This window comes from Polistes dominula, unplaced genomic scaffold (genome assembly GCF_049000335.1).
Source record: "Polistes dominula isolate Pdom_NZ unplaced genomic scaffold, Pdom_raw_medaka contig_373, whole genome shotgun sequence".
NCBI classification, from domain to species: domain Eukaryota; kingdom Metazoa; phylum Arthropoda; class Insecta; order Hymenoptera; family Vespidae; genus Polistes; species Polistes dominula.
This window is the reverse complement of record NW_028300899.1, coordinates 1,614,231-1,640,849: the sequence shown is the minus strand read 5'-3', so window position 1 is coordinate 1,640,849 and position 26,619 is coordinate 1,614,231. Positions and strand designations below refer to the sequence as shown.

At 34.1% G+C, this 26,619-nt stretch overlaps 2 protein-coding genes across 12 annotated transcripts; one reads left to right on the top strand and one right to left on the bottom strand.

Moving 5' to 3' along the window:
• Positions 1-757: 757 nt before the first annotated feature.
• LOC107073655 (endoplasmic reticulum aminopeptidase 1) lies at positions 758-22,193 on the bottom strand. 11 transcript variants are annotated; one of them, XM_089178349.1, is made up of 16 exons: positions 21,838-22,192; positions 21,267-21,390; positions 20,943-21,025; positions 16,488-17,568; positions 9,448-9,597; positions 9,271-9,356; positions 8,845-8,941; positions 8,647-8,729; positions 8,357-8,562; positions 8,059-8,239; positions 7,683-7,908; positions 7,055-7,617; positions 6,751-6,982; positions 6,260-6,665; positions 5,680-6,175; positions 758-5,552 (listed from the first exon to the last, which is right to left on the bottom strand). In XM_089178349.1, the coding sequence occupies exons 4-16, from the start codon at positions 16,615-16,617 to the stop codon at positions 5,397-5,399; spliced, it is 3,012 nt and encodes a 1,003-aa protein (XP_089034475.1). In that variant the 5' UTR covers positions 16,618-17,568; positions 20,943-21,025; positions 21,267-21,390; positions 21,838-22,192; the 3' UTR covers positions 758-5,396. The 11 variants fall into 11 exon arrangements, with proteins under 11 accessions (XP_089034475.1, XP_089034478.1, XP_089034453.1 ...); XM_089178352.1 differs by having other exon boundaries at positions 21,267-21,344; XM_089178327.1 differs by having other exon boundaries at positions 21,267-22,192.
• On the top strand, positions 17,575-26,619 carry LOC107073803 (high affinity copper uptake protein 1). Its single transcript, XM_015334520.2, has 5 exons — positions 17,575-20,367; positions 25,727-25,782; positions 25,861-25,994; positions 26,127-26,183; positions 26,245-26,619. Exons 2-5 carry the CDS (start codon positions 25,774-25,776, stop codon positions 26,441-26,443), a joined length of 399 nt encoding a protein of 132 aa, XP_015190006.1. The 5' UTR covers positions 17,575-20,367; positions 25,727-25,773; the 3' UTR covers positions 26,444-26,619.

Below are 26,619 nucleotides of genomic sequence, written 5' to 3'. Positions count from 1 at the left end.
AATATAATTCGAAATCAATTAATCATTCGCATGATTTTTACATTAAACATATAATATATTCATTTTGTATGCTTGTACATATCTCTTAGTTCCATATCTTTGTTTTTTTTTTTGTTCGCCCATTTTTTTTTTATACAACAAAATATCTATGACAACAGTACAGTTTGAGAACGGTATACAATATATCGTTATATCGATAATTCATTCATAAATATGACGACGCAAGACAGCCTCGTTCTCTTTTTAAAGACGTTTTTATAACGGTATCGTGTCGTGATTGCATAAAATACGTAAAGTATTATGTACTCTTGATTACTCTGGTTGTCCAGTCTTTCCTTAGAAAGTCGCATCGGTTTTTAAGAAAAAAACAACAAACAAAACAAAACAAACAAAAAATCTCTCGCAAAGTTTGAATATAATGGACAAATCAACAATTATAATAATTCTATATCGTCTTATTATATACATAATACGTATGTACATAAATACATAATAAATATATTAGAATTACGTGTAAATACGTACATACATATTATATTATCGGATGAGGAAGAAAATATTTTCTTTTTTCTTTTGTCAACTAACGAAATTATTTTTCTACAAATTTTCCAAGAAGAAAATCAACAATTGTCACTAACGCGATCGATTTTTATCGCTGATATACGAAGAACATACATTATTATAATTACATAATAAACGTGCGTCATTGACAACGATTATCCTGTTTTTTTTTTTTTTTTTTTTTTTTTTTTATTTCTTCTTCTTCTTCTTCTTCTTCATCATTCTGAATGTGAAAAATTCAGAATTTTTCTTACAAAGGAACATGGTCTGTGCGATTTCGATTCTTTCAACTAAAGCAATGAGAAATATTGCACTCGTTCTTATACAAATACTTTCGGATAATACATATGACTGTTGTTATTTGTTTTTATTGTTTATTATGTTCTTGTTTGTTGTTGTTGTTGTTGTTGTTGTTGTTATCGTCGTGTCGTGTTTTAAACGTAGGCCAATAAGATCACTCCCATAAGATCATCGGAGCTCGCTCGCAAACATTTTATTACCATATTTACCTTATTTCGGAGCGACGTTTATAATATTTAACGAGAGAGGAATATCCGTTAAGTGAAAAAATATGCTATTTACACGTAAGGTTATCTAGTTGTGCGTCGATTCGTTAATTCGCCGTTGGAGTGTATCAAAATCTACTTAATGGGGACGATGAAAGATTGATACGCTGCCGGTATATACAAATTTTTCTTTTTTTTTTTTTTCTTCTTAAGTATTTATGTTAGAGAGTGTGTATGTGTATGTGTTTTGTATGTGTGTTTTTGCGTTTATGTATGTATTTATTTATGCGTGTCATTTTTCTACTCGATCGTATCTCGCGTTGTTTTTTATCGGTTTGTTTGTTTTTGTTGTTGTTGTTGTTGTTGTTGTCTTTTTTTAATTATTATTATTATTTTTCTTTCACCCCCTTTTGTCAAAATAAATTGAATTTTAACGACAAGCTTTTCGCGTTAACAAAAAAAAACACACTTTATATATCGTAGCGTTAAATATCGCGTTATCGGCAGTCGTGTAAAGGCGTCTGCATGGAAATAATAGGAAAAAAAAGAGAGAGAGAGAGAAAGAATGACAGAACAAAAAAATAAATAACAGGGAAAGTTAGAGTTACTTAGATATATAGAAATAGATTGAAATAGATTGAAAGAAGAATGAAAGGGAAAGAGAGTCAGAGAGAGAGAGAGAGAGAGAGAAGAAAGAGAGAGAAGAGAGAGAGAGAGAGAAAGAGAGAGACAATTGCTTCAATTTATGTGCTCTGGCATCGATTAACGTCGTATAATAATAACGTGAACGTTTATCTTTCTGTAATTAACAAGTGCTAATGTCTTAAACTTGAACGGTGATGAAAATTTACAAATCCAATGAGATGAAATCTTTCGAAAAATGTCAATTTACATTTTCTATCATCAAAGATGAATGTTGGGCAGTGGAAGATAACGAGACGCGTAAAATTTTAACGAGGAAAGTATAAATATACTTTTTTTTTTTTGACTTTTCGTCTTTTCCAATAGAAATTATTTTTCATTTTTCTTTTTACTTTACTTTACTTTACTTTGCTTTTTGTTTTTTTTTACTCACGCTCGCCAAAAAATTTTTTCTTTTTATATACCAGGTATTCTGTTATGTTTGTATGCGTGTGTGTGTATTTTACGTGTACACATGTATTTATGTAGGAGTACATGAAGAGTGTGTGTGTGTGTGTGTGTGTATTTTGCCTCTCGTTTTTTTCGCGCGCCCCAACGAGGAACGAACGTTTCTTTCGCGTGAACGATTACGAACGAAATGATTTAAAGAAAAATCAAAAAAAAAAAACAAAAAAAAAAAACAAAAAAAAACAATAGAGAAGAAAGGGGGGGGGGGGAAAAGAAAATATTCAAAAAAAAATACTAAAATAGCAAAGGAAATGGAGATGAAAGAAGGTGAGAAACGAATGACGATGGTCTCTCATTATTTTGCGACCGAGTTAATTATTTTCTTAAACGTTGAGGCGCAATGATTAGGACCGCTTTTTTTTGCATTTTTAATTACCATTATCGTTATTATTATTATTATTATTATAATAATTATTATTATTTATTATTATTATTATTATTATTATTATTAATATTAATATTATTTAATTAATATTATCATTTAATCACCCCTCCGTGTAATCTCGGCACCGTTTAGACGGCTTCTTGTTTTCTCTGTATTTTTTTGTTCTTTTTTCAATATTTTGTTAAATTTCTTCTTCTTCTTCTTCTTCATTTTCTTTCTTTTTCGTTAAACAAAATTTTCCTTTTTTTTTTCTACGACTCTTGAGAACACGACGCACGACATACTTAAATTTCCTAAAATAATAAATGGTATTTTTTTTCTTTACATGTGTTTTCTGTATGTATTTTTTTTATTTTTATTTTTATTTCTATTTTTATTTTTCTTTCTCTCCTATTCTTCTTCTTCCTCTTCTTCTTCTTCTTCTTCTTCTTCTCCGTTTCTTTATACGTTTTCGATTTATTTATTTATTTATTTAGTTTTATTTTTTTTAATAATTTCTTTTTTTTTTTTTTCTTTCTTTCTTTCTTTCTTTCATGCACACCGTACAAAGCGTCACAAGATGATATAAATCTATACACTTTTTCTCTCATAATAAAATATCCGATTTTCTATATATGGCTACGTCTTCACACACGGAGAACGATCAGCTTCACGCTCGAACGTGTAAGTATATAAGTATTTAACTTCAAATACTTACTTACTTACTTACTCACTTGCTCACTTATTTACTCTCACTTACTTATTTATTTACTTACTTACTTACTTACTTACTTACTTATTTACTGACTTACTTACACTTACATACAATCTTTCCCGTTTATCCAACAACCTTTAGCGAATACGAATTATACGCGTGATAACATACACGGTACGTTTTTTTTTTTTCTATCTCACCCCTCTTCCGACTCCCCCCTCCCCTCCTCTCCCCTCCCTCCCTCCCTCCCTTTTTTTGGTTGATTTTCTCATTTTTGTCCTATATTTTAAATGGTTTTTTGTTTCTCCGTTCATTATTAAACCTCTGCTCTTTTTTCTTTTTTTTTTACTATCTTTTTCCTTCCTTTTCTATATTTTTAATCATTTTTTGTTCGCTGTGTTCCATAATATTTAGTACTAGTATCTCATTGAAATCATTTTCCAGTTAACATTTCGCGAATATATACGGCACCGATGATCTTTTTCTCAAATAGACTCGGAACACGATTTTCCATTTCGGACCGTCTAATAGTTGATATGCTACTTAAAACGTACAAAGTGACTGACTAACTAACTGACTGACTGACTGACTGACTGATTGATTGACTGACTGACTGACTGTCTGACTGACTGACTGAATGACTGACTGACTTCTTACGAATCTTCGTTTTTTTCTTCTTTTTTTTCTCGGTCATTTTCTATGATAAATTGATTACATCTAAACAATAACCGCCGATTTAGCTAATCCTCGGAAATGTTGTCTTCTCATTCGATTGACATCACCATCACCATCACCATCATCATCATCATCATCATCATCAGTATCATCATAATCATCATTATTATAATTCAAACACGACTCATTTCATTTCATTCATTTCATTCTTTTTTTTTGTATTTCATCCTTGTCTTTTCGCTACGACAAGCTCGATTTGTTTATCGTTCTACGTATAAACTTAATACACTCTGACGGATGGGTTCATAGGAAATGGGGTAAGTTGGGCACCACGTAGAGATTGATTATTATCACTCCATTTAAAAAGTTCAATATACTCTAGGGGGGAGACGAAAGATTGTTTTTAAACGTCCTTCGAGGCGTAGGTCTTTAGCCCTTATTACGACGACGACGCGTCGACGGGGGGCCAATGACTACCCTGTAAAAAATCGTCGTCTTTTGTACCCCTTTTCCCTCCCTACTCCTCGTCCTTCCCCCCCTATTTTTTTTTTCAATATCTCCCTCCCACCCCTTATAACTATATTATAAACTTCATTCGCGTCTCTCATATCTTTTTTTTTTTTTTTTCGGTTTTCTTTTCCATCTCGTTTTTTGTTTTTTGTAATTTTTTTTTTTAACCTTTTTTTTTTTTACGCTTTTGTATCTTCGTTTTACACCTAATATTTCAATCTGCACGCACCGCGTGTACAATAAATAAATACTTTCGAAAGTGCGTATAAATCGGTGTATATAATATGTTTTACATACAAACAATTCGGCAAGTATTACACGCTCGTCGTCGACCGTCAAGAAGATTCATTTTCCGACAGGCGAGGCCTAATCGTGAGACTGAGAGAGAGACAGAGAGAAAGTGTGATAAAAAGAGAAAGTGAGAGAGAGAGAGAGAGAGAGAGAGAGAGAGGGGTAAAGGAAAAGATAGAAAGATAGAAAGGGAGAAAAAAAAAGATAGCTTTTGTATACCCGGCGGGATCCTTGACGTAAAGGTGTGTGTGTGTGAGTATACGTGTGTAATTTTCATCAGTGAAAAGCTAGAGCAATAAAGAAAGCACCCTCCCTATCCGTCCCTCTCGTCTCAGTGTCGGATTGTCTTTCTTTGCAGTCTAATTGTTGCCTAGGTAGAAATATAGTCTTTCGACATAAAATAAAAACAAAACCACAGAATGAAAAATTAGTTGGCGGAAATGGGCCATCTCTGACCGTTTCAATAGCGCTCTCGGATCTCGGCCTTTTCAAGTAGGCTATGTCGCGTTGTATTACCCGCTCGTAGGGTAAATTCTCGTATAAATATAATGAAGAAATATAGCCATACCGATAAAACGACCGAACGATTCCGGGTCATTGCTGTCCCATTTCCGACGAGCAAGGGTTAACACGAATGAACGTCCAAGAAGTCGATCAACCAGTCGTCCAATACGTCCACGTTCTCTTTAACCCAATGAATGTTGAATCTTATCGTCTCCAAACTTTGATCGAGGGCTCGTTTACCGTTACCAACGTCGACCTTTTTAAAAAATTCAGTAACCTTGACAGATTAGAAAAATTCATTTTAATTAATTTTGCTTGGATAGACAAAAGAAATTGGAAAATTCAAATAATATATTATTATTATTATTATTATTATTATTATTATTATATGTGTTATAATCTACCTCGCGGTAATCGTGCTCTGTGAAGAAATTTGACGTAACGACGCTTATCAAGCTACCCATAGTTAGAGTACCGTTACCAAACAAAGCTTGTATATCGTGCCAGTACGCTTTGAGATGTCGCCAAGCAAGAAACAGTCCTTCCGAATTAGAAGCCACGGATCCTATAACAGTCTCAACGTCTTGAGGTCTCACCTTCTCGCGATCCAAAGAACGTAGAAGGTAACGTTGTAACAACCAAGGATCTGAGGTAGCACCAAGCGCTTGCAACATCACACTTTTCTCGCTAGGAACTTGTGTTTTTTGATAAACCGACCAACAATAGTTCCATTCCGTTTCGCCACCAAATTTTATTCCTGCAACGTAAACAACATCGCGAATGTTTGGCCTAATACTTTTACTATTCAACATCCAATCGTTGAAAAGCGTTTTCGCTGGTTCAACCACGTTCTCCAGCTTCACCGATACTGCTGATTGTAACACCGCAATTCGTAATAATCTAAGGGGAAAAAAGTTGATACTATGATAGTAACATATGGATAGAAAAAGATAAGGAGACAAATATTTTCTTAATAATAATTACTTGTCCAAGTGAGTTCCTTCGTCCGTCCAACCAACATATTTTGTAATAGGACCTAACAATCGTTTAAGAAATTCGATGTATCTCTTGTAAGCCCGACTTTCGGCTAATCTTCCCTTCCAAGAATACAGGTACTTGAGGGCCGTCATCCATGGAACGTAATCTCTTTCATTTAGGAGGTACAATGATAGTTCCAAAGGGATAGTAGCATTTAATTCACCAGCTTCGCATAATTCGAACGCATCGTCGATAAGATTTGCACGATCTGCCGGACTGAATTGCGTGTGATTGTTATGTAAAGTTGTGATAATATACATCCACATGTCTTCTGGATAATTTACTCGATAAAATCCACTTTGATTGACATTGCACTTGATGAATTCAACGTCGTTCGCTATTTCAAAGGTGACTGAAATATCGTAATATCAATGATTAGATGACGATAAGCACATTAGACTAATCAGATAAAATAATTTTCCAGAAAATACTCTTACCGTCGGTTAAATTCATCCACACGTTTTGCAACTTATGAGGTTCCTTATCTGTGTAATAACTCAGAGGCACGTACCATTTGTAGTTGAAAGGTGATTTTTGATCGATAATTTCTGTGTCGTTTTCATTCGGCAATATGAGAAATCTTTTCTGACTGGCTGTAATGGTATTACCATCGCGTATTATCGTGACCAAAGGAAAACCCATTTGTTGAGTCCACGTATCCATTATGGCCTGTCAATAGTTTCAATTTAAACATAGATCTAACTTCGTCGTTGCTTTCTCATTAATATTTCCGACACTTACTTTGACGTCGAACGTGTGATTGGCATGTTTAGTAAAAACTGCCCAAAGATCTTTGGTGTCTGCGTTTCCGTAAGCATGGATATTGAGATAATCGTTCAATCCACTTCTCAATACGTCTTCGAAAAGAAAACTTTCGAGCATGTTTAGAATCGAAGCACCTTTGTGATAGCTGATAACATCGAAGATAGCTTCTATCTCTTTGGGATCGTCTACTTTTACGCTGATTGGATGACTACTGGAAAGTGCATCGAGATGTAAGGCAGATTGTGTTTTTTCAAGAATAAACTGATCCATCATATTCCATTCCGGTGAAATGTGATTGACACCTTTGTATTCGAAAAAACTGGCTGCCCCTTCGTTCAACCAAAGATCGTTCCACCATTTCATCGTAACGAGATTACCGAACCATTGGTGTGCTAATTCGTGTGCAACAATTATGGCTATCCATTCGTGTGCAGCAGTCGATGTTTCTTCGGGATCGTAAAGAATTGCAGTTTCTCGATAAGTAATTAGGCCCCAGTTTTCCATTGCTTCGGTACCAAAATCAGGAATCGCGATCAAATCTGTAAAGAATGTAGGAATAAAAAAGAATCCATTTGACATAGATAAGATCTATGTGTATAAAAACCTTGTTTAGGCAGTGGATAATCTACACCAAAGAAAGACTCAAAGTAATCCATTGTACGAACGGCGATATCTACCGCATATCTCGCTTGAGGAAGCATCGATTCTGGCGCGTAAACGCTCACAGAAACGTTTCTCTTTGTCATCTCGGAAATCCTTTTAAAATCGCACACAACGAACGCCACCAAGTAAGTAGACATTTCGACGGATTGTTGAAAATCATCTCTAAGCTAGAAATTTGTATCAATTTATCTTTCATTAGATTCTTACGTGAAAAGTTTACTTTGAACATATTTAAATTATTAATAACTAGCAGTTCCAAATATATATTAATTTACTGCAGAATGAAATGTTGTTTTTCCTTTATGACGAATACTTACAAGACCAGTGCCCATATAAAATCCAGCATCCTCCGTATTGACAACAGGCATGTTGCATAGCGCAATATGAAATCTATCCCTGAATATAGAAATCTTGAATTTAGCTTTGAACTGCGGCTCGTCGAAACAGGGAAACGCCGATCGTGCATACGTTGGTTCAAATTGAGTCGTTGCCAAATACCTGATAAGCACAAAAACGATACGATTAGATGACATTGATGAAAGATTAAAAAGACATGAAACGAGGATCGCCTCGAAGCGTTTTCCGAATCGAAAATGATTACAATTTCGGAGTGACCTCTTTTCTCCATCGGCGGTGACGTAACTGCTGAGATAAAAACCCTCCAGATTGCTGGTCAACTTCGAAACGAATCTCAGGTGGACCGTGTAATAGCCCTTTTTTCGAAATTTGCTCTCTTCCAATTGGAGATATAATTGTTGATTCGTCGGATACTCCAATAATTTAGCGATTTTCAATCTATGGCCTTTCCGATCTTGGACCATCTGCAATCATTCAAAACAAGAACTAACAAAGAAGTTCGTTATTTAGAAAATATTGTTTACATATTTCATTATTGTTCTTCTTACCTTTTCGTTTATTGTCAAGTTGTTACTATGGAAGACGATAAAATTGGTCTCTTTATCGACGTAGAATTCGATGGTGACCTGTCCTGTAAAATCAAACGAACAAAACGATTTTATAAATACTTGAAGAAGATAGCAATCGATTGAATAATTTCTTATTACTAAATAATCAAACAAAAATGATTATTATATAAGATTTACCTTTAACTTCTAAGGTGGTAAGATTTGGATGGATGGTGATGTTATACCTAGTAGGATGCACGAATGTAGGTAGCCTGATGTTATTCCATGGGAACACCTGCAAGATTCATCGTTATAGCCTTAGCTTATCTATAACTACGCACATTTCGTTTGTAATAAAGCATTACGAACGTATACCATCGTCCGTAATACTAAAAAATGCATGACCAATAGAGCAGTGTTCGTATACTTTGCTTTACTAGTAATAGAGAGAGAAAGTACGCCTAACGATTGATTTCCCGCCAAGTTGTATCGTTCGCTTGGTCATCTTATATTTGTCGAAAACTCTTTCTAACGTTATAGTAAATTCAAATATTCTTTTAACGAACGACGATATTTTAAGGGGTTTTGATAATGATGATTCATAAGAATAAATTTCATTCGTACCTCCCCATTAGTTGCGATAGGCTCGTTGCTCTCTTCATCGTCTTCGATTTCTATATTGGCTGGCCTTTGTCCAGCGCAAGGGCAGTCTGTAAAGACAAAAAAAAAAACGAATAATAAATATAAATAAAAATTATTACAATAAAAAGAAATCGAGTAAATAACAATATCAAAAAATACCATTTTGTGGTCCCGCGAAGGCAATGATGAGTGATATGGCGAAAAGTAGCGCGAAAACGACGGTGGCTATGCAGAGTGCCCTTTTTTGTGAGCAGACGATTCCATTGGGCTCGTAAATACTACGTTTGTGCAATCCGGTGTTGCTGTCTTCTGAAACAAAGAAACCCCTTCTGAAGAATGCTCGTTGATCGTGCCCGTATGCACGGTCTACTTCTTTGAGTAAAAAACAAAAAAATATCGACGAAGCAGTACTTCTATTCTCTTCCCATTGTTATTCGTCGTTGCTCGCGGAACTTGTACTCTTGAGACTCTTGAGTTTTGAAACGGGGCTACGATGTCGATGAGAGGGGAGGGGGCGAGGGGTGGAAAGAGCTTATCGCGGTTGAAAAATTTACGTTCATACATATATGTATATATACATTATTTTCGAACAAACCCCGCGCGACAAAGCCCGCGCGAATTTGTGCTCGATGAAAAGAAAGTCTCAACGAATAAGGGTTGACGGTGATACTTGTGTACAACCGAAAGAGACAGAAAAAGAGAGATAAAGAGAGAGAGAGAGAAGGATAAAAAGAGGTTTTGGGATGCCACCAAAACTATATTTTACAAAGCATAAGAGAATTTCTCGCGCACGAACCACATCAAAGTTTCATACTTTCCACTAACCACTTGACCCGAATTTCCAATTGCTCGACGTCAGTCTACAATGACGTTAATGCGGTTATGCTCAGAATCCTAGAAAACAACCGCATGAGTTTGAATATTACGTTCAGATTTTCCCATTGTAGTTTCAATTCTGTTATTACGATTGAAAAATCTCGATGCATTTGAATGTACCGCTTGAACGGCGGGATTCATAAGCAATGATACGCTAGGATGATACAACATTGTCAACGAGAATCAAAGGGATGGATGGAGTCTACTCGCATAACTCGTTCGAACTAGTTTTCACGTCGTTACAAGTGCCATTTGAAATACTTGAAAGCTGTCTTATCGTTCCGACCGACTTCCGTCTCAACGGGTCGAGCATCCCGATAGACCTTGCATAGAGGTGAAACAAGAACGGCGGAATTGTTAAAGAGAAGAGGAACAAAGTATCATTATGCGGCCGTCAGAAAAAGAGAGAGAGGGAAAGAGAGTCGCGTTTATCCTGCTCGCTGCCAATAAAGCACTTTCGATAAGCGAACTCATCAATGAGAGTAAAGGATCAGCACGACTCGTGGGAGAGTAATAGGGAAGGATGGAGGGAGGAAGGTGGGAAGAAGCGCAAGAGGGTAGTAGGTGTGCGCGCTTTATTTCGAAAGATCGGACTGAAGCTTCCCTCTTATTGATCGCACGCACGTGCTCCTCGTGCAGTCTATTCGCAGCTCGGTAAAGCCGTAAGTGGGCCATCTGGTCGGGCAATTCCAAATGAAAAAGAAGCACGAGTAGCAGTAGTAGTAGTAGTAGCAGTAGTAGTAGTAGCAGTAGTAGTAGTAGTAGTAGTAGTAGTAGTAGTAGTAGGTGGAAGAGAAAGACATAGAATGAGACGTGTAAGTAGACAACAACAAAGCTTCGCAGAGAGACAGAGAGAAACAGAGAGATAGATAGAAAGAGAAATAGAAATAAAGTAAAGAAAAAAAGAAAAGTGTTAGCGTTTAGCTCGGGGATGAATCCCTCACCTGTCAAAAAGGCAACGTCGTCCACATCTTGCTCGCTCATCGCGAACCGATTCGGCAGCGATCTCCGATAAACGAGTCCCTTTACCTGACCGTTATTCGAGGCATATGAGATTTTAATCAGGGGTTCTCTCTGTTCAGCCAGTATACTCTCCTTTCTTACTGACACCCTGGTCACCTCGTGCTCCAAGGTCAAACGATCGTTCAGGGCTGCCCTCGATTTTACCCCCAAGTTTTAAAATTCTCTTATATACTTAGGGGTTCTTGTACCTTGGGGGAGAGGGGGATCAGTGTGGTATCACTTATATGTATATATAGAGTAATTAAGCCGGATTTATCCGGAATATGGGTTGTCACCTCACGCGGCCAATGGATGGAAAGGCGCGAGTTATAGGAGGCTGCTTTAAAATATTATCACAGCGTTGTTCGTGCTCTCGTGTACGGGCGCTCGTTGTACGAGCACGAGCACGAACACGAGCACGAGCACGACGAGGGCCAACGACGACACCACCGACACCGACACGGACACGCCGACACGGAAACCCGCGAAAAAACGAGGATGCGCGAGCTCACGAATGAGTAACCGAATGTCCCGACGACGTCGCCGAGTCTATAACGTCCGACGTGCCTTGACATTTCATTGGCATTAAAGCGCGAATATAGCGACTGCGGGTGTTAGGCAGAAATGGCGGCTTTCCAAAGCACCCTGCTTGCTGCTGGTGATACTGGTGCTGCTGCTGCTGCTGCTGCTACCGGAAGAGCGCTTTTCGCGAGGGGGTGGATTCGTCGTCGTCGTCGTCGTCGTCCTTCTTCGTCTCTACCATTCTCGCGAGGGTTGGACGCGTTCTTTCACGGTGGCGCCATCGTTCAAACGTTTTCAGCAACGACAAGTGAAACGGCTTTTCTTTTACTGTTGATCCTACTGCTCTTGTCGCTGCTGTCCCTTCATTCTTTCTTTCTTTGCTTTGCTTTCCTTCTTCTATCTGTTCACCTATTGCTTGGTAAAAAAGGCTACTACACACCAAGGGTGCTTCCTTCTATTGACGATCGAGCTTCCAACCAAGACCGCACCTTCCTTTTCTCTCTCTCTCTCTCTCTCTCTCTCTCTCTCTCTCTCTCCCTTTGCCACCCTCTCTCTTTCTCTTTCTCTTTTTATGTTCTCTTTTTAACCCAACGATCGTGAATTTAATCGTATTCAGAGTGCCCCAGTAACGTACTCTCTCGTTGGATTTAATGTAGATTCTTCTTTGAAGAGTACAAACAGGCCAGGTCCATCGTCCATAACCCAACTCATATCCTCTCGTAAGGTTTTCAATTAAAATGTACTGAATAAAATTTCGCTTTAAACCAGTTAACTGTTTTTGCAACGAGTATACTTGTCACGAAAAAAGGGTAAAATTTGGTGTTATGTATATTCGTCATGAGTAATAAGTAATGACAAGTAATGCAGTTTAAATTGAAATTGTAGTTAAAACTAAAATATATATTATATTATTTCAAGATGTTTGAGATATTTGAGACTCGTCGAAATAAAAGGAACTCAAAATAAAAGTTTATAAATAATTAATATAATCCCTTTCGACTTTCACGTTGTAAGGATGGAAGGGGTTGATTCAGAAAAGACGTGCTTCAATTGCTAATAATTATTAGTATATTCTAATACTCTTTATATAGCAGATCTGTTTGGTATCTTGTTAAAAAAAAAAAAAAGATGTTCTTCGCAATATAGATATTGTTTGCTTCAATTCTTTTTATATAATATAAAAATAATAAAGATGAAAATTTACGCGAATAAATTTCTTATTGGAATACATTGAACAAACAATTGCATCATATCCAATTCAAAGTGTGTAACACCGACAGTAAGTCGACAAGTTAAACCCAACTAATCTACCCTGTCTAATCGGGAAACATTTTCCGGATTATATACCCTCAACTTCAAAAGCTAATCTTACATAAAGGTGTGTGCATATTATTTGAAAAATAATATTCGAAAAGAATCGCGATATATTGATGTTCAATTTGCGAAGTTTTATTATACGTTGTATCATGATTTACTCAATACCATTCTCTAATAAAGCAAATTAAAATTTAAAAAAATCGATTTTTCATGATATTTTTTTGTGTTTTTTCGTTATATGCAAAATATTTATGTTAATTAAAGTAAATAAAAAAAAAAATAAAATAAAATTCATTTGATTACAACCTAATTTAATATTACCATACACATACTCTGTATTTGACGAGTATACTTGTCATCGCTCAATTTGTGCGACACAGTTTAAGGAAGCATTTTTTAAAAAGGTCGAAAATTGTTTCAGTAACTGGTTAATGATACTCTCGTAGAAGTCTCTGTATGCACGAGTAAGTACCACGTCGTCTCTTTCCTTTCAATCAACTGTTAAGTTAGCAGACCGTTTACACAGCAATTCAGTGAGACGGTACTTTGACGATGAAAAAATATGTCAACGAGAAAAAAGACACTTTTTTTTCTTTAAGATTTATGTTGAATTATGTAAAAAAAAATTCAATGGAGGTTAAAAAAATACTGCTTAATTTGTATAATTAATATCGTTCCTTTTAAAGGGGTTACACAACACAAAGGTTGGTGCTCAGTATCATCATCCCCATTTAGGGCTCAAACTCGACCTCACAAGCCCCTCAGTATGAGGCTCAAAACGAATGACACTACTTAAAAGTTGCATCAACAAACATTCTCTTTTAATATTAATGATTTTGTTTCAATCGAAATATTTGCAAATAATATCTTTTTTATGCAATAAGATCCTTTTATAAATCCGTATGTGATAGAACAAAATATATCGATGTAAATTTAATTCCGTCTTATTCGTAAATCTCATTGAACAATGAACTTTGCCATCTGGTATCTTGCAGCTTCATATTATATAATATTCAAATCCAATTAAACAAACTACATTACTCGTTCGTTCGTAGCTGTAGTAAAAGCGTGAAGTTAACACATGCCGAATTGAAATCGAATTTCTAAGTATAGACATAGACCATAGCCAACGAATTTTCAGCATTGGTATTCACGGTGTGATCTTCGTGTCTTGAACATAAACTGCTTCGAGCACCCGAGCAAGCAACTAGTGTTCCAACGAAATTGGCCGTTTACGTGTCTTTCCATGAAGTTCGCTTTCCGAGACCATACTTCTGTTTTGTTAGAAGGATAGAAATAAAGAAAAAGAGAAAGAGAAAGAGAGAGAGAGAGCAAGATAAAAAGAAAAAGAAAAAGAAAAAGAGAAAGTGGAAGAAGAAATGGGAGAAAGAAAACGATGAGGGGATAGAAAATGAGAAGCTGTGGGAGGGGTAGGATGTTAAATCAATATAAGAAGAAGGAGCTTTTAAAGACGCGAAGTCGACCAGAGAGAGTTCTCTTAAAAGAAAAAGGAAAATAGATTTGCTTCTTTTGTCCCAAAGATCGTGATTGTGCAATCGCCAAGAGGCTCTCGAGAATTTCTGCTTAATACCAATGCAAGCCAGAACACTTCGTATCTAGTGTGCTCTATTTAATGTTCGATATAGAAAGCTAGCAAATGCTGACAATATCACTCTAAAGAGGGTTTCGAAAAGAGGTGAGAGGAGAGAAACGTTGCTTGCAGCTCTTCCGTTTCTTCTTCTTTTTCTTTATCCTCCTCCTCCTCCTCATATTCCTCTTCCTTTTTACCCTTCTTCATTTTCTATCCTTCTCGTTTGCTCTCTGCCCCGAGGCCGCAACCTCGCGATAGTGTTCTAAGAGGGTGGTTTCTTCATAAAGCAAATGGCGAGACACGGGAAATGAAACACTCTTTTCACCGTAGTATCCTTTATTTTCAAGAAATACGACTGGTCGGTGGTCCTTGCAAATGTTATTCAACTAATCCACAGACTCTACCTACTCTTTTGTAATGACGCATCGTTGAATTTCAAGTGATAAATTGTATATTGGCTTGTATATAAAAATCGTTTTATAAAAGCGGTTTATTCACCGAGTTTCCATTACCTATTTTATATCACCGGCTAGAGAGTGTGCGTTAACGTCAATAAACTTTAATGATTTGGCAACGTAAAGGATGGAATATACGAGAGAAAAGCTTTCTACTAGATGCCAAAATTATATACATAAATCGGTACAATTGCAAAGTTTACTTCTAAGAAACGATCATACACGTATTCGCGTTTCAAAGCTATAAACTTAATCGAAGTGATTTTTCAATTATAATTTATTACGAATAATCTTTCAATTTATACACGTACTATGAATCCTAAAGAGATAAAGAATGAGAGAAAATCGTAAAATATCCAAACATTAACGATCCTGTTTTGATCTTACGTTTTTTTTCCTTTGCCAATCTCGCGAACCATCATAACAATCTCTTTTATGGGAATGCTTTTAAAAGGGAAAGATATTTTATGAAAATTTATCATAAGATAAATCATAATCATAATATATCAGATTTACGTTTGAAGATTATTTTTTTTTTTGTTATAAAGACAAGTCGATGATTGACGAATAATTTAGTGATTTATTAATGTCCAGATTTCAAATCAGATCGTGGTGCTGCTGTTACTACAGAATCGAAAGACATTTATAAACGACTGAACTTTTGAACTTGTGACCTCCTCCTCCTCCTCCTCCTCTTCCTCCTTCATCTCTTTTCGCACGGTAGTTTCGTCCAGCCTACATTAGGCCCCAGCAAAAGATAACACGGATCTTGATACCCGATATAAATTATTCCCGATATTTTCTCTCTTCTTCCATTGCAGCTGAGTGCTGCTATTCCAACGTTGTAGGAAGAAGAACATTTAGTTTTCTTACGTTCCTTCTACCACATACGTTTGTTTTACGATCGCATCAGGAAAAATTGATGCTTGTTCTTAAAGGTCAATGTATCCAAAGCCAAACGACGCCTTCCGATACTTGCTTTTTATTATTCTTTCCAATAAAAAGATTATTTCTTTAACCTTGTTTCATATCACTTAATCGTTTTATATGTGATAAATGCATTAAAGAGAGACAGAGAGAGAGAAATAATGATCGATTTGTTAGAAATAACGATTATATAAATCAATCTCTTTTATTATATATAAGAAGTTAAGATAGAAAGTAATCTCATGGGATCATCGAGAGTATCCATCCAATTCGGAAGGTTTATGCTCAAGCAGACAGTGTAGTAGAGCGTTAGTCACGCAAACTTTCGATTGATATATAATTGCGTTGTTGTATCATGATAATATAATTAAAAATAGTATACAATTATAATATAATAATGTAGGTAGATGAGAATGATACAGCAAGCAAAAGCAATTCGATAAATCGTAAGTAAACTTATGGTGATATTAATAAAAAAAAAAAAAAGGACGTTTCGATGTTTGACTTACCTGTGATTACCGGTACTTCGGTGCTATTGGCAGTTCCATTTTGCCCGGGGCTACGCGAACTGGATGTTCTACCCAAAGGTTCCATTCGGATTACCTCGCTGCTCTCTCGTGTCGACGTTTGCCCCGGCATTCTATTCTTATCTAACGTTTTCTTATCCGTTAGAACACCTTTATTTATCCTCAATGCAGGAAGGTTCCTGCGAATTTCTTGACGATTCACATAGCTCGAACTCGATGAAGTCCACGACGACGAAGACGAAGACGTCTTCCTTGTCGTACCAGGGTCGACGTATCGACGTCTTCTTTGAGACGCGACATTTTCTCCACCCTTCCATTTAGGACGAGCTCTATCAACGATAGCTACCGAACGATCCACTTTTCCTTCTATTATTTATATCTTAGTATTAGAAACAAAAAACTCTTCTTTCGAGAGAAGAAGAAGATTTTGGACCTTGATCCCTGATAGGGTTTAAATTCGAGATACCTTCTTTTTTGGCACCAGTGTAAAATGTTACAAAATTTGGCTAGTTTTGAACAGTCTTTGATAATTACACGTAATAGAATAACTTAGAAAAAGGTCTTCTAATAAAACTATTATTTACTTTCGTCTTTAGAAATTTTTGCTTCAACGTTTTTTGTTTTTTTTTTTTTCCCCCTTTTTACTTCGTGGTCCGCGAAAAAGAAATGTCGTCGATTCTGCTTGACGATGAAAATTGATTACGAGTCATTACGCATTTTTATTCTTTTACTCTTTAAGTCTGACTAATTTTATGTGATTTCACTTGACGATATTCTTTTTTCTTCCTTTCTTTCATCGCGTACCCATCATCATCATCATCATTATCATCATGATCGTCATTAACGTCATCGTCACCGTAGTTGTCATAGTCGTTCTCTTAACAGTCGTAGTCGTTTTCGTCGTAGTCGTTCTTCCTGTTGTTGTCACTAGCTTTCCTACTGTTATCATCCTCGTCGTACTCGTCTTCGGTGTCGTTGCATCGTTAATTAACTGGAGCACCGGTATACGCATCGTATGGTAGAACGTTTTCTTGCCTCTAAGCTAGTTTTGCCCTCGTTACGCCTGAAACAAAATTGAAAAGGCCGACTACTCTTGTGTGACGATTAATTAAGCGTTGAAGTTAAAGTAGCGTGCACGTGTAAGCACAACCTACCGTCAATCCGGTCTGTTGTTGCGTACTGTTTTAAAAGGGTATTCATTGGATAGGTGAAAACAAAAATAACATAGGAAATTCTTTAAATATGATCGATTATCTATCATCTTTTTTTTACTTCACTCTTCCTTCACTTTTCTTCTAATATTATTTATCTTACTTTGACGTACTACTATCATCTCTCTTACTAACGAAAATCTATTTCAATTGAAATACCAATTCTATAAATGTTACTAACACGAGATATCTTTCTTTATTCACTATTTTATACGAATTTTAACCTATTTTTATAAAGATATACATTAATATATGATTTATAGTATCGATCTAATGTTTCAGTACACCTACAGTATTTGCATTACATACTTAAAGCTTAGGTCTTCATTTTTATTCTTACAGATGTTTCAGTTAACTTTATTATTATGGACATTTATTAAATTGGTAGCTTCTGCAGCAACCAATATTGTTTATAATAACATATTACGATATTTTAAGAAGTAATGATATTAGTACATTGTTTACCTTGGTAACGATTAAACATAAATAATACGGTAAGAAAGGAACAGTTTGAATTAATGTCTATCCAAGCTTATGTGTGTGATTGGTACATACATACATTAAATTATATTAAATTATACACGTAAATATTTAAGCTCGAAATTAATTCGTTATTTTTTTTTTCATAGAAATTCGATTTACCTCCCTTATCGAATATTTTTTACAATACTTAACTTTAAGCCTTTGACATTTGATATCCATTATAAGTAACAACGTATTCTTAAGAAGCATTTACGTGGATAAAGTTATCATGAACTTTCATTAGTTCAGTATCGAATTCACTACGACCCCCTTTTTATTCCGATAATGGCGACACGCGAAACCGATTACAGATTTTCTACATCGTAAAATCAAGTAACACGATTTATCGTCGTCGTCGTCGTCGTCGTCAACCGTATAATTGCATATATTATTTTCAAGTATAAAAAAAAAAAAAAAGAAGAGAGAGAGAGAGAGAGAGAAAAAAATGTAATCGAAGAAGAATTACATGTTACAAAATCGTCACTTGTTCCAGCAGTCAATATCGTATCGAGGTGAAATTTTCTCTCGTTTATGATATCCGCTTGAATACAGGCTTGACAATCGATTTTCGAAGGCTTACGCGAGTTAATACGAACTCGATAGAGAGAAAAAAAAATGAGAAAGAGAGAGAGAGAGAAAGAGAAAGAGAGGAAAGACTGAGAGAGACTTTAGACATCAATCAACGAAATTTTTGATAAGAATCATCACTGTTACCGATCATATTAACTTTTTTTTCTATTACCTCGAAAAGAAATGATCTTTTCATTTTTGTTTTTTTGTTTTTTAAACTACACACACACACACACATCATCGAGTTTATTTATATTATAAAAAATATATAAATATTTATTTGAAACTATCGTATAACTTTTGATTGCAATATTAATAGTGAAGACACCAAACTACTCTGAAAATTATTTGGTAAAGGATATATTCAGGGAATATCGATTTTAGCGCGACATAACTATGGTTACGCGCGAGTGAACGTTTTCAACCCCCCATGCTAGGAAAACGAGAAACAAAATCAAATAGAAGATTGCACTGAACGCAGAGAAAAAGAAAGAGAGAGAGAGAGAGAGAGAGAAGTCATATTTTTTTTATTTTTATTATATTTCTTTTTTCTATTGGTGATCGACAGACTGTACCCAAAAGCTTTTCGTCTGCTCGAAATGACACGCGAATTTACGGCGCGCATACAAATCTTTTTTCCTTTTTCCCCACATTTACAAAAAATAACAAAAAGTAAACCGTTAATTATAAATACTTTTATATGTTATATTCAACTTGTGAGTAATACTGTACCAGTAAGTTGTAATTAATTTAATAATGTTTTCGAATCATGAACACATGTATTATATCCTTCAGTATTATACAACTATTGTTATTATATTTAAATATAATACGTCTATTATTTTATAAACGTGACAGATAAGATACGAGATAATTAGATCAATTTTGTATTATTTTCTTCTTCATTTGTTCAACAAAGAAGAAAAAGTACAACAATTTGCGTTATCTCGACATGAGTTATTATAACGTAAAATAAATTAATGTTACGTAAAAATTATTCATAGTTTTATCACAAACATTGGAAATACTTTAAATCAAAATAAAAAAAAATAATATAACTCGTGGAATATTAGAATAAAATGAAAAGATTTATTTTTCTAATTTATTTATTGATATTTAAAGATGTTCGTATTATAACGAACAACTGTCTGTTTCCATAGAAGTCCCGACACATCCGAAGACGATGATACAATTAGGTGAATTCGCGGTAACTTTGACGTACACTTTAAACGTAACCTTAATCACAGTGGTCACCGTCACAAATTTCGTTTCATCAGTGTCACAGTAATCTTACACTTACGTGTTCTTAAACAGAGTCATTTCGAGATCGTTTTTTTTTTGTGTAAGTGCATTACGCAACTTGATAAAATCTTTCTACGTATGATCAAAATCAAGGACATTAGACATCATTTTTACTTTAAATAGCGCGCTTCGAATATCATTAAGTTAATACAAAGTTTCTCGTTGTCGTAAATAGTGTCGTTATGTAATCGCATAGTGTACGTTATATAATAAAAAAGAAACAAAAGAATCATGTCAAATCTTTTCGTCGCATAAGTGTAAGTGAAAAAGAAAAATAATAATAATAATAATAATTTATTATAAATAAATTATTATCATTATTAGAAAGAATATAAAATATATATATATATATATATAGAAAAAAATGATAAAATAATAAATTTCGTTAAAGTGTTCGATTTGCTGGTAAAATTGCATTAACTTGTTATCGAAATTACAAAGTAAATTCAATTTCCATGATCTCGAGGTTAATGAAACATTAACGAAGCATTTTTTAATTAGCGAATTATTTCCGAGTTCTAAAAAAAAAAAAGAAAAAAAACAATCAAAAATAAATTAAATACAATTAGTAAAGATTTGTACAAGTAATGATACGTTAGGGTGGAAAATATTTCGTAACGTTTAACATTCTGTCTGACCATCTCATTGATTTGATCTACTGAGAAGACAAAAATTGAACAAATTGTTTCTTCGGCGAGAATTCAAATGGTCGTTTCGTTTGATGAAATTTTTGGAAAAAAAAACAAATCAAATGATAAATTGTATTTCGTCGTTCCGCGTTAAATTCCTTATTGTTAAAAAAAAACACACACACACACACTCATAAACGCACCTGGTGCGCTCGTGGTGCGTACAACGAACGATTCTCGCGATGGAGCATTGACCCTGCCCTGTCTCCCGCGCCTAAAACTCGAGCTGAAAGAAAAAAGAAAAAAGAAACAACGAAAAAATTACATCGAACAATGTGTCCTTTTTATATACGATGATTTCAAACCCTTTATAATTCGAGAAGAAGAACAAAAGAAAAGAAAACCAAAAAAGCTCACGTTCTCAAAGGGTGAAAATAAAAAGGATAAAGAAGACAAAAAATGACACACAAATTTACGTAATAAAACGTTGTATAAATGAATGTTGTATAAAAAGTATAAAAACTCACCTGTTTCACTGAGAATTTCCCCAAACCCGACCGGCAAGCAACAGGAAGAGTAGTTGATCTTCGACGAATTGGCACTGTCTATATATATATATATATATTACTTTCCACCACTGTTATTATTCATCTACTATCACGAATAATAATACAAAAGCGTAGATAATAATATTACTCGATAATAATTTAAAGAACACGAGCTCATCGTTTTCATTAGTATCATATAATTTTATTAATAATTAGACGCGCTAAATTGGACGGATTAACGTTACGGACGTTAGAAGAAGGAACAAACCGTAAGAAAATAAACGAAAATGAATAAGAACAAATAATTCAACGAGAGGATACCAAAAAAATGGAGATAAGAAAAATAATTGTATCGAAATATATGTACATATATATATATATGAATATATATGTATATATATATATATATACGTGAGTAGTTAAATAAGAAAGACAAAAATTGATAATATTAATATTATCGAGTATTATAAGCTTATGCTTGTCTCTATTCTCTTTTCCTTTTCTATTCTGATGACGATTCTGACACAAGGACGTGTATAAACGGAGGAACCTTTTTCCCGATGTCCTCGAGGAAAACGGCGTCGAGCACAGCCGTGGTTCGAATGGAACTGAAGGGAGCGAGATAGAACGTTTGAGAATTGAGCGTGGCTGAATTTCCGGACGCAGGGAGGCGCGCCGGTCAGTATCAGCCACAGGTTGCGCTTCTCTCGTTCACGCAGGCCAGGCATCTTCGCGGCCTGATCCTTCGAAAGGGAAGGGTTGGTATGTGCGCCCGAAGCCCTTCCAATCTCGCTAGATCGAGACTCTCGCACCCGACTGAAAACCTACCCCTTCCTTCTACTTGCCCTTTCTCCCATCCTATTCCTTGCCTTTCCTTTCCCTTCCCATTTCTTCTCTTTCCTTCCCTGTCCTACCCCTACCTTACACTCACACACACGTATTCACCTCAACGACCCTCCCAACGACCATGAGAAATTCTTCGATCGGTTTTTCGTCTTCACGCTCTCCCGTATTATCGACTTTTTCAACTCTACCGGTTTTCATTTCTTTTTTTATAAAACCTTTATCGGTTCGTCTCATTAAAAACTGAAGATTAAATTTCTATACAACCACCAATGGTAATTATTTCGATATCGAAATCGATCTACATTTTATACTGTTTTTATTACAGGTTACGATCGATAGATTAAAAGTTAGTTTAGTTTTAAGAAATAAGAATGAAGTAAAATCGATCATTTTTTTTTTGTTTGCTTTTATAATTTATGTAAATCATTCAATTTTTATATGGTATATAAAACACACACACTGTATTGTGTAAAATAAGTTTCAGTAAACATTGATCAAAATGTAAACCGTTTCTGAAACATAAACATTTTTGTTTGCTAGTATCATGATTGACTTACCACTCGCCACTTTGAAGGCGAATTTCGAAAAGAACGGTGCATAGATCTCATAATACTCCGAGTTTTTATTGTCAATAAAAATAAACACTTCCATCGAATAATTAACAATTATTTTAATATTCTAATACACTCTACTTACATTACAGGAAAATTGTACCCTCGAAGTCATCACTGTGCAGGAATGATAACATAATTACATTAAAATGTAAAAAATGTTAAAATTCAAACGTTCTAATTATACATTTTCTTTATTAGGAATATTTTGACCGTTGCACACACGCGCAACATTCGGATAATCATATAAACAACATTTTAATAAAAGTATTTTCATAGAGAACAACGTGCCAGTCTGAAGGTGAATTTCGAGGAGAACGGTATACATCAAACTTATATTCCGTTCTTTTAAACAACAACAGACTTTTCTTTCGATTAATTAACAATTATTTTAATATTCTAATACACTCTACTTACATTACAGGAAAATTGTACCCTCGAAGTCATCACTGTGCAGGAATGATAACATAATTACATTGAAATGTAAACAATGTTAAAATTCAAACGTTCTAATTATATATTTTCTTTATTAGGAATATTTTGACCGTTGCACACACGCGCAACATTCGGATAATCATATAAACAACATTTTAATAAAAGTATTTTCATAGAGAACAACGTGCCAGTCTGAAGGTGAATTTCGAGGAGAACGGTATACATCAAACTTATATTCCATTCTTTTAAACAACAACAGACTTTTCTTTCGATTAATTAACAATTATTTTAATATTCTAATACACTCTACTTACATTACAGGAAAATTGTACCCTCGAAGTCATCACTGTGCAGGAATGATAACATAATTACATTGAAATGTAAACAATGTTAAAATTCAAACGTTCTAATTATACATTTTCTTTATTAGGAATATTTTGACCATTGCACACACGCGCAACATTCGGATAATCATATAAACAACATTTTAATAAAAGTATTTTCATAGAGAACAACGTGCCAGTCTGAAGGTGAATTTCGAGGAGAACGGTATACATCAAACTTATATTCCATTCTTTTAAACAACAACAGACTTTTCTTTCGATTAATTAACAATTATTTTAATATTCTAATACACTCTACTTACATTACAGGAAAATTGTACCCTCGAAGTCATCACTGTGCAGGAATGATAACATAATTACATTGAAATGTAAACAATGTTAAAATTCAAACGTTCTAATTATATATTTTCTTTATTAGGAATATTTTGACCGTTGCACACACGCGCAACATTCGGATAATCATATAAACAACATTTTAATAAAAGTATTTTCATAGAGAACAACGTGCCAGTCTGAAGGTGAATTTCGAGGAGAACGGTATACATCAAACTTATATTCCATTCTTTTAAACAACAACAGACTTTTCTTTCGATTAATTAACAATTATTTTAATATTCTAATACACTCTACTTACATTACAGGAAAATTGTACCCTCGAAGTCATCACTGTGCAGGAACGATAACATAATTACATTAAAATGTAAACAATGTTAAAATTCAAACGTTCTAATTATACATTTTCTTTATTAGGAATATTTTGACCGTTGCACACACGCGCAACATTCGGATAATCATATAAACAACATTTTAATAAAAGTATTTTCATAGAGAACAACGTGTCAGTCTGAAGGTGAATTTCGAGGAGAACGGTATACATCAAACTTATATTCCATTCTTTTAAACAACAACAGACTTTTCTTTCGATTAATTAACAATTATTTTAATATTCTAATACACTCTACTTACATTACAGGAAAATTGTACCCTCGAAGTCATCACTGTGCAGGAATGATAACATAATTACATTGAAATGTAAACAATGTTAAAATTCAAACGTTCTAATTATACATTTTCTTTATTAGGAATATTTTGACCGTTGCACACACGCGCAACATTCGGATAATCATATAAACAACATTTTAATAAAAGTATTTTCATAGAGAACAACGTGCCAGTCTGAAGGTGAATTTCGAGGAGAACGGTATACATCAAACTTATATTCCGTTCTTTTAAACAACAACAGACTTTTCTTTCGATTAATTAACAATTATTTTAATACTGTGATACACTCTACTTATATTAGAACAATTATTATACACGAATTATATACATTTGACTTATTATTAAATATTTGATATTTTACAGAAGATCTTTCACGTCTTTACCTTCCATTTCTACACACACTTAACATCTTCTTTTTTCAGAATTGCGAACTCTTTCGCAAATTCCACATTTCTTTCGCTGATATTTTTATGATACTTTATAAATGTGTATTATCTACAATCACCAATCTACAACTGACTGATTATCAATGAAATTTTTTATCGATAGTTGAATTAGACATTCATAAAACATTTTCAAAATACTAATGTTAACATCGCATGCGATTTAAGTAAGTAAATTCAATCATGATATTAGCAAACAAAAATGCTTAGATCACAGAAACGATTTTTTCTACTCATGTCAGTACAATGTATCCTATATATACTATATAAATATTGAAGGTTTTTTTTTTTAACATTTAGCCGACCGAACGCCTCTCACAGAGACTTTTACAATTTCCACTGCGCTCAGGAAAGGCCAAACTGCGCTTTCTAGTAGTGTTTTAGAAAATCATTTGATGGCTGGCAAAGACTCCATCGGAAATCCCCAAAATAAAGAGCCGTAATAATGAGTAATAAAAAATTTCAAAAATTGATGCATTTTATTATATGTTGTACCCCATATAAATAAGCTCTATAGAGAAAGAAGCGTTTCTCAGATGAAAAGGGTAGATCTACCTGAGTGGTCAGCTAAGTGTTAACATTCTGTGTTATAATACGTATGATTCATACTTGATTTAGTAGATTTTACCTTAAAAGAATTTTAGACTGCTATACCATACATTAAAATAGACGTATTAAAGATACGTATATATATATATATATATATATGTGTTTATAGATACGTTATCTTTCTTTTCGATAAGTCATATTTGTTTTAGTAGAGTTTACCTTAAAGGAATCTTAGACTGCTATATCATACATTAAAATGGACTCGGTGAGTTATTAAAGTGTTAAAAGTTAAACCCAAATTTGTTGAATGTTTTTATTAAAATGTTATTCATTGATTTGTAAGATGTCATTTCATGGTGGTGTTTCTTCGACGATCCTTTTTGAAGGATGGCGAACTACCGATTGGATTGGCATGGGTTGGTCTATGGTGGGAATTGTTTTATTAACTATGATTTACGAAGGAATTAAAAGTTATCGGTAAGTCACGTGATATATATATTATTTCGTAATATTTTTGAAAATGATTATTGTTATATAAAAAAGAAGAAGAAGAAGAAAAAAAAATAAAGAAGAAGAAGAAACATTGTTCATCTTTCTTATTATTTATAGCGATCATCTTTTTACTTCTACAGCTTTAGAAAGTAAAAAAATAAAGAGAACGAGAAGGTAAATAATTAACAATTATTATCATTCTTTATATGATCACAATAAATGCTTTTTATTTTAGGCAAATGATGTTTTCCGCGATACATTTAACTCAAGTGATATTACACGTTATCCAAATGATAATAGGATATTTCTTAATGTTAATATTTATGACTTATAACGTTTGGTTGTGCATTGCTATGGTAATTGGAACAGGACTTGGTTATTGGCTTTTCTCTTGGCAAAAATTAGACAGTGAAAATTTAGATTGTTGCTCGTAATAAAAAAAATAGTTTTATAATTGCCAAGATCATTTTATAATTATATATATATATTATTTCTAATTAATAATTTGTCTTTTTTTTAATAATAAATTTTAATGTTGTAACATTATGAATAGAACCTTTAATGAAAGTAATGATAACAACATAATAATAATAATAATAATATAATTATA

Coding starts and splice junctions, on each gene's coding strand:
- LOC107073655 (XM_089178327.1), bottom strand. CDS start 16,617: ATGCCGGGGCAAACGTCGACACGAGAGAGCAGCGAGGTAATCCGAATG. Junction 8,563..8,646: donor ACTTGACAATAAACGAAAAG/GTAAGAAGAACA, acceptor GAATGATTGCAG/ATGGTCCAAGATCGGAAAGG. Junction 5,553..5,679: donor CAGAGCACGATTACCGCGAG/GTAGATTATAAC, acceptor TAATCTGTCAAG/GTTACTGAATTTTTTAAAAA.
- LOC107073803 (XM_015334520.2), top strand. Junction 25,995..26,126: donor GAAGGAATTAAAAGTTATCG/GTAAGTCACGTG, acceptor TATTATTTATAG/CGATCATCTTTTTACTTCTA. Junction 26,184..26,244: donor AAAATAAAGAGAACGAGAAG/GTAAATAATTAA, acceptor TTTTTATTTTAG/GCAAATGATGTTTTCCGCGA.